At 40.9% G+C, this 13,151-nt stretch overlaps 1 protein-coding gene across 15 annotated transcripts in view; it reads right to left on the reverse strand.

The window, feature by feature from the left end:
- Positions 1 to 13,151, reverse strand: part of Cblb (Cbl proto-oncogene B) — a 167,065-nt gene that overhangs the window by 142,424 nt on the left and 11,490 nt on the right. For all 15 annotated transcript variants that reach the window (XR_015632574.1, XR_015632573.1, NM_001437715.1 and 12 more), the window contains exon 3: positions 9,295 to 9,545. Coding sequence is in view for 10 of the 15 variants with exons in the window: in NM_001437715.1 (NP_001424644.1) it covers positions 9,295 to 9,545 (251 nt within the window). In the remaining 5 variants the exon portion in view is untranslated. The remainder of the gene's footprint in view (positions 1 to 9,294; positions 9,546 to 13,151) is intronic.

Genomic DNA, 13,151 nt, shown 5'->3' on the forward strand with positions numbered 1-13,151 from the left:
GACTTCTAATTACACAGACAACTGTCCTTTGAGTATCATTCACCACACACTTTCACATCTGAGGGACACATGCACCCGGGCTCTGTGGACACTTTGAACAGCTCCATGTTCAAAACCTAGCCCAGTACTTTACACCAGCAGCCGGCCAACGACAACCCACTGGCAGAACTCGACGTGCACAATTTTTGTAAATAGGGTTTAGCAGACCAGAGTCTGCCAATTACTTTACATACATTTCCTTCCTACAACAGAGGCAAAGCCGACTGTTTCCCAGAAACCAGGTCTAACGCAGGTGCTGTGTGGCTCTACAGCGGGAGCAGCCCTGACAAAACACTTTAGAAACGCCACTGACTCCCTCGCTCAGCACCGCTCATCCAATCCCTATACTACACGCACGACTGTACACTGTACACTGCTTTGTGTTTAATGTTAAAGACAGGAAGTGGACCTGTAACTGTCTGCCAGCCACATGACAAACCCTGCCGACTTCATTTTATCTGCAAAGAACTCTGTGTACAGATTTAATGATGCAAGTCATGCCTATTTTAATTAGCCCACCAGCACTTATCATGCAATTAAAAAAAAAAAAAAAGAGGATTCTTAATCAAGAGTAAGCACAGCTGTTAATATTATACATTTTAATTAAATATGTTTTTATTTCAGAAACTTTTAAAAGTACAGAATGGCATTTAAACATTAAAACAAAAATGTATCTGCCCCTGTGTGAAACTTTGATCAATGTTGATTTCAGCACGATATTCAACGTATGCATGCTAATCAAAATCAATCAGTGCAGCATTCATTCTAACATCCCTGACTCTAAAACTGACAAAACTAATTTGGGCTTACAAGCATTTCCACAGAGTTTCAAGTAATTCTGCTTGGCATAACCTATCCAGCGAAGTGTCTCACACTTGCAGGGCACTCTAGTGAGTTTCAACTTTCTTCTGCAGAGTACGAATTTACAATTCCATATCTGATCACCATTAAGAGTTGAACTGGATCTTCTAAAGAGCTAAGTGAAATTCTAGGCTCACCCTTCCTGGTAACCATGACTTTATTTGGAAACAGTGTCTCTACAGAAATAGTCAATTTAAAATGGGTCATTATGACAGATTAAGACAGAAAGAGGGTTGGTTGGACAGAGGGAGAACAAGGTAAGGGATAGTGGAGGGGGAGGTGAAGAGTGAGGAGATACCATGTGTTGGTGTAGGCTCTCTCTGGAGAACTTCTTCCACACACCAAGGAACACCAAGGCTAGCAGAATCTGCAAGAGACATGGCAGCACGCCCTCCTGGAGAGGTACTCAGAGCAAGGCCCGGCATGACTTTGCTTTCAATTTCCGCCTCCAGAACTGGGAGAGAAACAAATGCCCTTGCTTGAACCATCCAAGTGTCTGCACTCTGTTGTAACAGTTCAATGAAACGAGTGCCACTGCACACTGTGGCAGCCTGGGTAAGTGTTGCAGCACCTGGGTCAGGTGTTTCGAACAACACAGTTCCGTAAGGCCTCTGAGCCATCATCCCACTTAATCTGCTCCTCCACTGTTCCACCCAACAGTGTGAGCTTCTGTTTGTATTCCTGTAGTCTTTACAGAAGAATGCTTTTGCTAAGGGCCTCCTCGGTGGACCTTGCCAAAACAAGCACATCTATAGACTAGTGATGTGTGTGTGGAAAGACAAGAACTCGAGCCCAAACAGTAATGCTTAGGGGGACCAAATACATTGACGATTGATTGAGAAAACTGAAGGATGTTCTACCCAAACAGTAATGCTTAGGGGGACCAAATACATTGACAATTGAGAAAACTGAAGGATGTTCTACTGTACAGCAGCCAGCCCTGAGCTCAGTTCTATCTACACCCTCCCCCCAATTAGTGCTAAATGCTAATCCCTCTGGATTCTTGGAAACTCTACTTCATTGTTAAACCACTGAAAAGCTAGAGTCTTCTCAGGGTAGATAACCAAGCACTCCAGGGCTATGGTGTTAGCACTGCAGAGGCTTGCCTGCTTTATAAACAGACTTGAAATTAGCTCTGTACAGAACTGCCACGGGAGCTTTCTTTAACTAAATAAAAAACCTGCCACTTGAAAGACATCATTCATCAATCTTCTTTGTGGGAGTGTTGGTATTATGAAACTGAAAACAACCTTTCTTTCTTAAGTGCTTCTGGATTTTAATTATCAAATCTGAGTATCACGAGATATTCACAGGCAGGAAAACATCAATTTTAATAAGCTGCCTTAAAACTGGAAAACATAAAAGGTATTCAACTGTAAGCCAGGTCCACTGGAGTCTTAGAAATGGATAAACATTTAATAAACTAGAATCTGCAGGAACAATGCCCCAATTTAAAAATCCAGATAATATATGTGCATAAAATATAATCTTGCCTTCAAAATACTCAATATTTAAATAAAATAAAAATACTATATATACACACATATGTGTATATATGTGCCTGTATATGTGTGTGTGTGTGTGTGTGTGTGTGTGTGTGTGTAATCAGGAGTTAAAGACTGAGTGATAGTAGGTTGGAGCTGAAATCAAATAAAACAACTAAGTAACAGATATGTGGGTTACATGCAAATATTTAATTAAAATGTTTTAAGTGGAGTATTTCCAAAAACATCTGAATAATTTTGTTTTCTTTTACATTTTGAAAAATGAACACCAATGAAGAACTTGCTACAAAATAGTTTCACTTTTCATTTGAACACAAATCAGCTATCAACTAAAAAAAAAAGTTCTTTGTATCTAGTAAACAAAGCAATGGGGTGCAGTTAGTCAAACAAACACACTGGGCCTCAAAGGCTTTACCTGTCAGGAGTCTCCAGGTTCTCTGACCCACCTAACAGTCTCTCTTCGTTTAACTCTGAAAACATTCGTACAAATAACTTTCTTGTGACCTCAACATTAATGATGTGTTAAAGAAATTATTCCTTTCATTTCCAAGAATTAGAAGTCTGTTCATAATTTCACAGTGCATGAAAATATTCTTATTGGGAATGAATAAAAATTTTACTTCACTCATTTACAGTGAATCAACCCTAGGAATACGTTTAAGTTTCTTAAAAAAATAAAATCCCATTTCCTAGCAAGCAGATATACTTCTGCAGAGAAATATTATTGTTTTAAATATCTAGTTTTGTATTTAAAAAGATAAAATACCTAGAATACAGAGAAATATACAAAATTTAAATAATCAGTGAATATGTTAAAATATTGCTGTTCAAAAAAATTTGTAGTCTATTGTTTGCTTGTAATTTATATCTCTGTTCCTTGTGAATTCAAAAAGGCTATAATTTTCCACTATTAGAAAGTAGAAAATATAGTCTATTTAAATAAATAAAACTATTCCCTTTCGTGTACTGTTAGATAATAGGTATTTAACAGAATAGATGGCATTAGATACCAGTAAATTTACTCCCCCGCCTCAGTGTACAATTATAGGTGTGGTCACCATGCCTGACCTAAATTTAAATGTAACACACATCACATTATCTTTGCTTGAAACAGTGAAGGCATACAGCAGTGTGAGTAAAGGAATTAGGCTTGCTTGTAGCATTGTTTGTTACAGATACTCTTTATTGTTGATATGGTTTGGGAGGAGTGAAGGGGTTGCTGTGTTTTATTCTGCTTTTTTGTTTTCCAAGTCAACTTTTTGCTTAACTCTGTCTCTTTAAAAGATCAGCTCCAAAATGTTCTGGATAACTTATCTCGGATCCCACAGCCTGGGGTTAGAAACAGGGGCAGAGACAACAGGTTCTCCAGGGGAAGGGCAGCTCATTAACACAGTAGATAGCAGGTTTTCCTTTGCTTGGCTTAGTCAGTAGACAACAGAAATCTGCCTGATGTCTCTGCAGTTCAAATAAAGGCTAGCCTCTCAAAGGATTAACTTCTCTATGCTGGAATACCCTCCCATTAAACCTTAATAAGTGTGAGTATTATTATGTGAGAGCATAATACAGCCCCCTCTTATACAAGCATTTGCTCCATTTTCTTGAGAATGGATTTATCTTCCTCAACACTGGTGTACAAAGAATAAAAGGGAAATGTTGAAATGATATTAGTAAGACAACATCTATGGTGTCTCAACGTGCACTTTTAAATCCTTTATTTTCTCCACAGATAGCCTTTCAAATTCAGAGTTATTTTCCTTCCCCTAAATTAACTGTGGGTTTTGTTTCAGTAGTGAAGTGTGTGGGAGGGAAGGGTTGTTACAGATGGCTAGCGGGCATAACTCCTGATCTTGGGCTATCCCTGTGTGGCTGTCCCACCCCAGGCTTTGGGCAGCAGCTCACTGACGCTTACTTTACTGATTGAAGATAAAGTTTACTATGAAAACAAACAACTGAAGAAATGCCAGTAAAATCAGAGAAGAAAATCACAATGGTCAGAAGGAATAACCCTCATGGCTCTTGCACCCTGAAAACCAACTGGAGCCAGGGTCTCCTTTTCCCATGCTGCACGCAGACCTCTGCACAAGTTCCTGCTACCCACCAAGCACACTGACAGGAACTCTTTCACACATCATTGTATAACTCTTCCCCAAAACACACACTCAGAAAGGGTTAAACACCCAACTGAAGAGGCATCAACTCCAGCCAGGTGAAGTTCAGTTGCTTCTGGGAAGGGAGACAATGGAGGTGACTGGACCAATCAACCCCTCCCCCACCCATGGGCTGCACATGCCAAAGGTACTTCCTCTGTCAGAAGCCATGACTCTACCATCCTCAAGGCAACAAAGTTTCACTGGGCCTTAGATGTCTCTTTTGACCGCACAGGCACTTAGCTAGCTGTAAGCTGTCCCTCACTCCCTCCACAGTACTAACAAAGAAATACACTGGGAGCAGTTTGCTTATTCTACGTTAATTTGTCAGACATTTCTCACTGAATTGTATACCACATTAGCATGAAATTAATAATTCAGGCCACTTATTCTTTAGTAGTAAACTAAATCAGCTCCACTTTCAGAACTGATACCCAAGGTTTGTTTTTTAATATATATTTACATTTAATTTTAAAATAAAGCCAGGAAGAAGTCCATTATTGACAAAGCAGATACATGGGCATTGATCATCTTGACACAGACACTGGCCCAACACAACTTTATCCAATAGAAAATCACTTGAAGCAGTGCTGGTGTAAGTTGCTGAATTCAAAATGACTATTTCTACTGCTGCTCTTCAGTGTCAACTTAACATTACTGTGCCCAGTGAGTCACTTTGGAATCAAAGAGGACAGTCCACAGGATTCCTAGGATTCCGATAACCAGTATGTCTAACATGATCAGTGGTTGTTTTACTGAATAGTACCATCAGTAGCCAAACTTCAACATGAACAGTCTTTGGATTTTCTGTAAGGTTCTACAAAGCAAAACGTCACAAGAACTCCGTGTGCAGCAACATACTTCCAATCAGTTTGTGTTTAGACTCCCAAGGGTGCTTAGCAGTGAATGTGCTCAAGTATGTGATGGCCAGAGAGATACTGATCAGAAGTCTACGTCCTTGGTACTATGCCAACGGTACACTAGAAATCAACGTTAGGAATTCATCAGCACAGAAGAATGTGTACTTTCAGAGGTTGGCTATAGACCAGTAAAGAAAGAGGTCATGGATGATAGTAAAATTCAATAACGGAACATGCTATCGCAGAATACAAACTACTGTATTTCCTCATTTGGTTGATTTTTTAAGACGGAATACTTAAATGCACGTGGATTCTTAGACCAGGGGCACAGATGCAGTTTACACAGTTGCCTAGTTATGGCCGGTCTTACGTGATCTGCCACTGTCTGGGGAACTTACACACTTAAAATGTTTTATGTGTCCTGGAATTTTTTATTTATTTATTTATTTTTGACAAACAGAGGTGCGAATGCAAACAGTTGGTGTAGTGGTAATTATAAAATGCCTGCTGAACTGGGGGAATGTTTCAAGTCTCTTTGGAAGACATAAAAGTGGGACGCAAGTTTACCAGGTCAGTCTTCTGTCCAGCTAAAATACGACTTCTACTCAAAGCGCTGGACCTGAGAGTGGCACACTTGGCTGGCATCCTGATGTCATAACGTACTTAGCTGTTGTACTAAGGACTCCAAGGCTATATCTAAATAGGAATTACAGTGACATTTGTAAAAGCAATGTAGTTTTTTGGATTTGGTTTTGGTTTTTTTGTAAGTGGTACAAATACTTTGTGAAAATATTTACACCAACATCTGGATTTCAAACTCTTGCTCCATCTTGTAAGCCCTTAAGAACAGCTCGTATGGTCTCCCTCCCTCCATTGCTGCTAGACTCCTGAGGCAACTCAAACTCTCACTGAGTTTGAGGCCCTGGAGAGGCTCCGAGCTTTACAACTAAAAGGCAGCCAGGAAATTCACTGTGCTCGAGAAATATAAACTGTCTTCCAAGAGCGTGAAGTGAAGGATGCCGTCACAGAACCGTGGTACTCTTGGGTACATTAGGGCTGTGAATGAGCTGGAAACACTGGAGATCAACGTTTATGTCATTTTCCTTTGGCAGAGGCCTCTACTGGGATTAAATGTAATGGTCTTGCATGCTCTGTATATTTACTTGGCCAGCTCCTACAAACAATTTCGGAGCCTACATACACAGATAACTAAGTTTTCCATTACACAACCCTACACCATCTCAAACCAAGTGAGGTTGTTTTCGAAATCGAGAGATTACATGTCTCTTAAAGATTTTCCTAACTTAACTAAAAGGTAAATTAAGTCAGCCAACACTAAGACATGGAGAATCTTAATTCATATTAGTTTTCCAGCTAGAAATACTTTTACCGTCGGTGAATATTCTAGGTAAACTTAAAGGAGCTCAGAAAGGGGTACTATCAGGTCCATTATCTACCTGAGGACATATATTTAAATCCAAAACCTAAAGACCCAGACATCAGACATCCGTGCACCCTTACAGAATCCTGGGTACAGATACTGGGCATCCTGGCTTAGGTAAATACTTAGATATTGGCAGTTCTGAAGGTCACTGACAAGAGACCCCTATCTCCTGATCAGCAGCTTGGTAAACAGGAACTACAGTTGGAGGGCTTAACTGGCCAGAAGAATGTGATCTGAATCCTACCTCTGGCTTCAAATGGAGACATGACATTCTAAACGGCCACCAATATCTTACCTACTACCTAGTTAGGTAATTTTCTTGTAAAGGAGAAACATGGGCTTGCCCCCACCCTTAAGTAGGCCTACCAATCATCGGAAGAAGAAAACACTCCTCAGAAAAGACATCTATTCTCGAAGCACTGAGAACTAGTATAAAGCCCAGCCAAGAATGGAGGTTGGCACGGTGATCGTTTTGGCTACTGACCACACTCATCCCTGGAGTGTGTCCTGCTTTTCTCGGTAGTAAACTCTCTCTTCACCCCTGCACTTTGTGTGCTTACATTGACCCCATCAGAGCTCACAAGGACTGGAAGCCATGCAGCGTCAGAATGATAGTCCAGTAGCATCAGCGGGTAGATTCAGGAGCATCAAGAGTTCAAGGCAAGCATAGGAAGGCTGGAGAGATGGCTCTACAGTTAAGAGCACTGGCTGCTCTTCCAGATGACCCAGATCCAATTCCCAGCACCCACATGGCAGGTCACAACTGTGTCACTACAGTTCTAGAGGATCTGACACCCTCACACAGATGGTCAGGCAAAACATCCACGCACGTAAGATAAAAATTTAAAAAAGAGAATTTTAAAAAGGAAGTGTGAGGCCATCCTGAGCTTGTGGGGTGGGGGAAAGGGGTGGAGTGGAGACAGAGAAGGATAGGAATGGAGACAGAGAGCGAAAACACTTCCTGACTATAAAGTAAGAACTAAAGCTTAATGTCCTATCGGTCTTCCCTGGCCAGTTTCTCACTTAAGGGTCAAAGTGTGGCTACTGAAGGAGCATCTACTCCAGGCTACTTCACATTCAAAGTGAATCTAAAGTTCTGCAACTCCAACACCAGGTGCTAAAGCAGATAGGCATCCAGGAATAGCACTTGCTATTGGTGGGAATGAAGAACAACAGTTACTATGTCAGGCTAGAGTGTGCAGAGTTCAACAAGGCAAGTCATGTAATCCAACAACACACTCCGAAGCATTTGCCCAGATGACATGAATGTTCCTATCAGCAACAAAGGCCACCAACACAAGAGCGCATGTAGAAACAAACTATGATAGAAGCACACGATGTCATAATCCATGAGATAAAAAGGGGGGCTGTCAAGCTATAAAAGGCCAGCAGGAAAGCAGTCTGAACAGTACTGACTGCACACTGTCTAGGTTGAACTTGGAGCACTTCTTGTCATGTTAGTAGTACGTTATAGTCTTCAACAACCGAGCCATTTATCCAGCCCAATGCGGGTAGTTTTTGTAGGGTACGGGTAAACACGTGACAAGCGTATGTTTGTAAACCATAGAACAATAAAAACCATGATGCAAACAGATCGATACTGATTCGCTGATGGTAGTGTATGCCACCCTAAAGCAAAGATGACAGCATGGTGAGGGTCCGCTCTCAACGCTGAGCATGACCATGTCCACCCCAGAGCCGATACTGCTATGATCATCTACAGAATACATTGACCCCACACAAACGGCTAGAAAATAGACAAAAAACCATACTGTGACAGCTCCATCCACAGAAACAGATTTCAGAGATTTTTCTCATACTGTGAGGCAGTGTTCACAGAGCCATGGCTGATCATCTGATAGTCCAGCTGCCACCGCCTCTGAGACCCATGGCCCTTGGCATTTGAGGAGAGGTAGGGAGTAATATTGGAAGAGAAAGGTTAGCTGAAGGTAAGATTGTAGTAACACCACGTCACAGCCATCGTCCATGCGAGGGTGGTACTTTGCAGAGACCTTCTCATGAGCACAGTCACTCAACCTCGGTATGTAGCCCCAGTAATCACGCTGGTTTACCAAGCTGGTCTTAGATGGAATCGTTCTTTGCTCTGTCAGTGATCTAGTGTCTATCTAGAGCTGATTATTCCCATGTCTTCAGGAAAATCCATATAGAAGATGTAAACTGGAGAAGCCTGCTTGCTTGGCTACTGTGAGCAGTCTTTCTGTGAAACACAAAGTGCTCTAAAAAGGAGCCCGGAGAAAAGCAAGACCATTGGCTCGGGTTTGGCTTTCTACCTGAACTTTTGCCAAACTCAAATACTGTGAAAAGGAAGCAGGCAAGGAAACGGCGTAGTCCCGGGAACACATGCACAGCCTTTCTGCTAACCCTGGGACACACAGCCACTGGAAGAACAAGGACAGAACACATCCCAGGGTGCTCACCTGTCCTGCGACTGCTCCTCGTACATCCTCTCCTTGCCTTCTTTGAAGAGCCGGATCGCTCGCTTTGACTTCTTCATGAGACTGTCGATGTAGATTTTAAAGTACTCATTCTCGCTCAGTTGAGCCAGCTTCTGGTTGTCGTCATACTTACTCAATATAAGCCGCAAATGCTGATACGTATCAGGTAAAATGTCGAGGATATATGGTGGGCTGTTTTTCAACTGAAGTTTCGGATTTTGGCACAGTCTTACCTAAAAACAAGGGGAAAAAAACACTTTATAGAAACTATAATATTCTCTATCATAGGAAAGTTACAAATGAATAGAGAGAGCTATGTCCCCTTTCTTTTCCACAATGCAATCTGTGATCTGGATTACTGAATCAGTTTAGAAAGCACCAATACTTTTCTCTTACAACAACCGAATCCCAGTCTCTTATTCCAGGCACACTTTGCTACATCCCATCCTCATGTTCACCTCTGGTCATTTTGATTATCTTTTCTATCGTGTCCTGAAGTAGATCGTCTAATGGAACTCTAGTGTAGTAGTTACTAATCGCCTTGTAACATCAATATTGTTTTTAATGAAAGAAAGCGACCAATGAATATCTAATTTTAAGATGTTATTTTACTGTATGAAGTTCATGGCTAAAGCTGTTTCACGGATTTTAATTAATATTTTAATGCATTGTTTCTGGACCCTGAGGAGAATTTTTAACAGATGTACCTATAACAACTGAGTTATTAAGCAGTTAAACAGGTGTCAGGTCTAAACAAGCCTTTCTCCCTCAGTATCTACCAGGCCTATAAACATGTGACGTACACCATTCAGTCAGTCCAGCAGGTGCCACACACTCACTGGAGCATTGCAGAGGAAGGGCTGCCTGCAGAACTGAAAATACTTTCTGCCAGGACAAAAAAAAAAAAAAAAAAGAAAGAAAGAAAGAAGTGGTAATTCAAATCTGCATGTTAATATAACTTAGTCATTCATAAAGACCAGTTCACTCTGTCCCTGTGACTAGGGTATTGAGAACCCACCAATTCACTCGAGTTAAAGATGTTTGGGAACTGCATACAGCACTCAGAAGGTTCGAGTGCAGCACTCGTGGCAGGCAGAATATCCACCGGCAGGAACTTCTATTATGTCATTTGTGTCAGTGTCTATAAGATCTGAGTCCCTCATATGTGGTTTCCTCTAGATTTTATGTATGTTTTGTTTTTATAAAAGATCTCAGAGCAAAGTATTTTAAACACAATAAATAAACAATCCTGTATCTTCCTTCCCATCATAATGAGTCAGTCACCTTTTGGGAGGCAACAGCGTAGTCAAAAGATATTTCTGGAACCTGGCTAATAGGAGGCTAAGTTGGGGAGACATTCAGCATGGGCTTAGAAAGATTATATGCAAAGTATGCAGTCAGTTCCATAAATAGAGAAATTATGGTCGGCAGTCTGAAATAAGCCAGAGAGAGAGAGAGAGAGAGAGAGAGAGAGATTTTGATTCTGTGTGATCTCATCTACATACAGACTCTAAAAATGAAGAAGTGAAATATGTAGAAACAAAATTGAATATAGCTATCAAGGGTAGGGAGAAGGGAAAGTGGAGGATGGTGGTCAAAGGGCACAAAGTGACAGGAAGGAGGATACACAAGTCTAGAGGTCACACAAAAGGCACAGGAACCACAGTTAGCAGTCACCTTGCACACTGAAGTCCCTAGGGAAAAGGACTACAGCCACTCTTACCACAACACAAGGCAGATGTGTTTACTCCTTTGACTATGGTACCACTTTCTCTACAGAGGTATATCATATTATACAATAAATCTTAAAGATACACAATTTTTAATGAACAGAATATTTAATATATATTTAACACACATACACACACACATACACACCACACACACACGGCTTCAGGTACACAGGAGTATCATAGCACTGACTATCCTGCTACAGGGGAGGGAGGGTCTACTTCAATATGCTAATAGCACCAAGGAAGCCAAGAGAGGAAGTACACGTAAGCAATCGAAGAGTATGCAAGCAAGAGGCAGCACGTCATACAGCAGTCCAGACATGTATCAACATGTGCAGTCTTGGAAGCTTTTCAAATATTTAATCTGCTGTGGTTTGTTGTTCGTTTGCTTAACTCTAAAGAAATGCCTCTTTCATAATCAGGCTTCTAGAGAGCTAGCAGGGCCTCCAAATGATAATGGCTTCAGGTTTCAACAACGGCCTCTAGACACCCACCGAAATGCTATCGCAAACTCACAATGGGTAAACGGTGACCATCTCAGGAAGCATGCACTCAAAGTAAATTTGTCAGTAATCGATGAAATAAACAGCAAGCTGCCTCTTGCTTGCATACTCTTCGACTGCTTACGTGCACTTCCTACCCTGGCTTCCTTCATCCTATTTAGATAGCATATTGAAGTAGACCTTCCCACCCCACAGCAGACTATCACATTTCCTTAGGTGAAGATATCAACATATCTCTTTTTTTATAAGAACAAACAAACAAACCCCTCTGGCCAAAACAGTCAGGCATTGACCTTGAACAAAATCAGTTTTCCCAATGACCTGTTGCACCCCCTATTTTCTCCCACTGTGTACACAGTTCCTAAGACCAGAATCTTAGCACTTTGTACACAACCAATAAATAACCAGGTAATAAATAGGTTTAATTGGCTGAAAAAAAGTGTATAAACATTTACACACACACTTAAATTGTAAGCCAGTCTTAAATGACAGAAACACACACACATACACACACACACACACACACACACTTTTTATAAATGGCTTGACTGTGCAGTTTACTTAATTTTCATAATTGAGTTCTATAGATATATAAATAGCAAATGAGGGGTAATGATTTAATTTAAATATAAGAATACTACCTTAATCCACAAGAGATTTTTTTGGCAAAGGTCAGATGGAATCTCCCTTATTAAGTAATACCAAGTCTTTCTAGAGTAAAATGTCATCTAGAAAGATGACAAAGAGTGTGTGTGTCGGTGTGTGTGTCGGTGTGTGTGTGTGTGTGTCGGGGTGTGTGTGTGTGTGTGTGTGTGTGTGTGTGTGTGTGTGTGTGTGTGTGTGCTGGCATCTGAGTGGAAGTCAGAGGACAACTTGATCAAGCCACCTCTCTCTTTCTACCATGTGTGTTAAGGGATAAAGTTTAGGTCACAGGCTTGGCTACAAGTGTCTTTAATCACGGAGCCATCTTACCAGCTCCAGTATTTCAATTCTCAAAACCAAAAGCTACCAGAGCACAGGCGAATTTCAAAAACACTACCAACCTCTTACGGTGGACACAGCTGAATTTTAGCAACAAGTCCTTGTGAAACGTCACAGACTGATAAATTATTAACTTGTAAAGAGGGCAGCTTCAAATTCATTTGTACCATTGGTTAATTTGTTAACTACTTAATGAAAAACATCACATGTGTTAGACATTACAAGTAATTGTTCTTTGGTAGATACTTTTCAGTATTGTGGATATCTAATTCACTATTCCTTACATGACATTTTAGTCACTTGCTCCCCCCCAATTATAATTTCACGTGGAAATACACTGCTTGATTAAAGGACAAACACTCTGAATAGCTCCCATATACCAGGTACTGAGCCAGGAAATTACAGATGAGTACAGCATACTCCCTGCCTTAAGGAGTCTGGCAAAGGAGACCTCGTTCTATATAATTAACTTAGGAGCAGTGTAATTCTTGCTCGAAGGGATCTTAGAAAAGATCTCATCCAATCCATTCATTTCCGGATTTAAAAAGCTAAGAACTACAAAGATTAAGGGACAGTTAAAAAACCATTAATCCAACACAAGAGCCTGCATCTTCTGAATCGC

The sequence above is a fragment of the Rattus norvegicus genome, chromosome 11 (assembly GCF_021556685.1).
Source record: "Rattus norvegicus strain SHRSP/BbbUtx chromosome 11, alternate assembly SHRSP_T2T, whole genome shotgun sequence".
Lineage (NCBI taxonomy): Eukaryota > Metazoa > Chordata > Mammalia > Rodentia > Muridae > Rattus > Rattus norvegicus.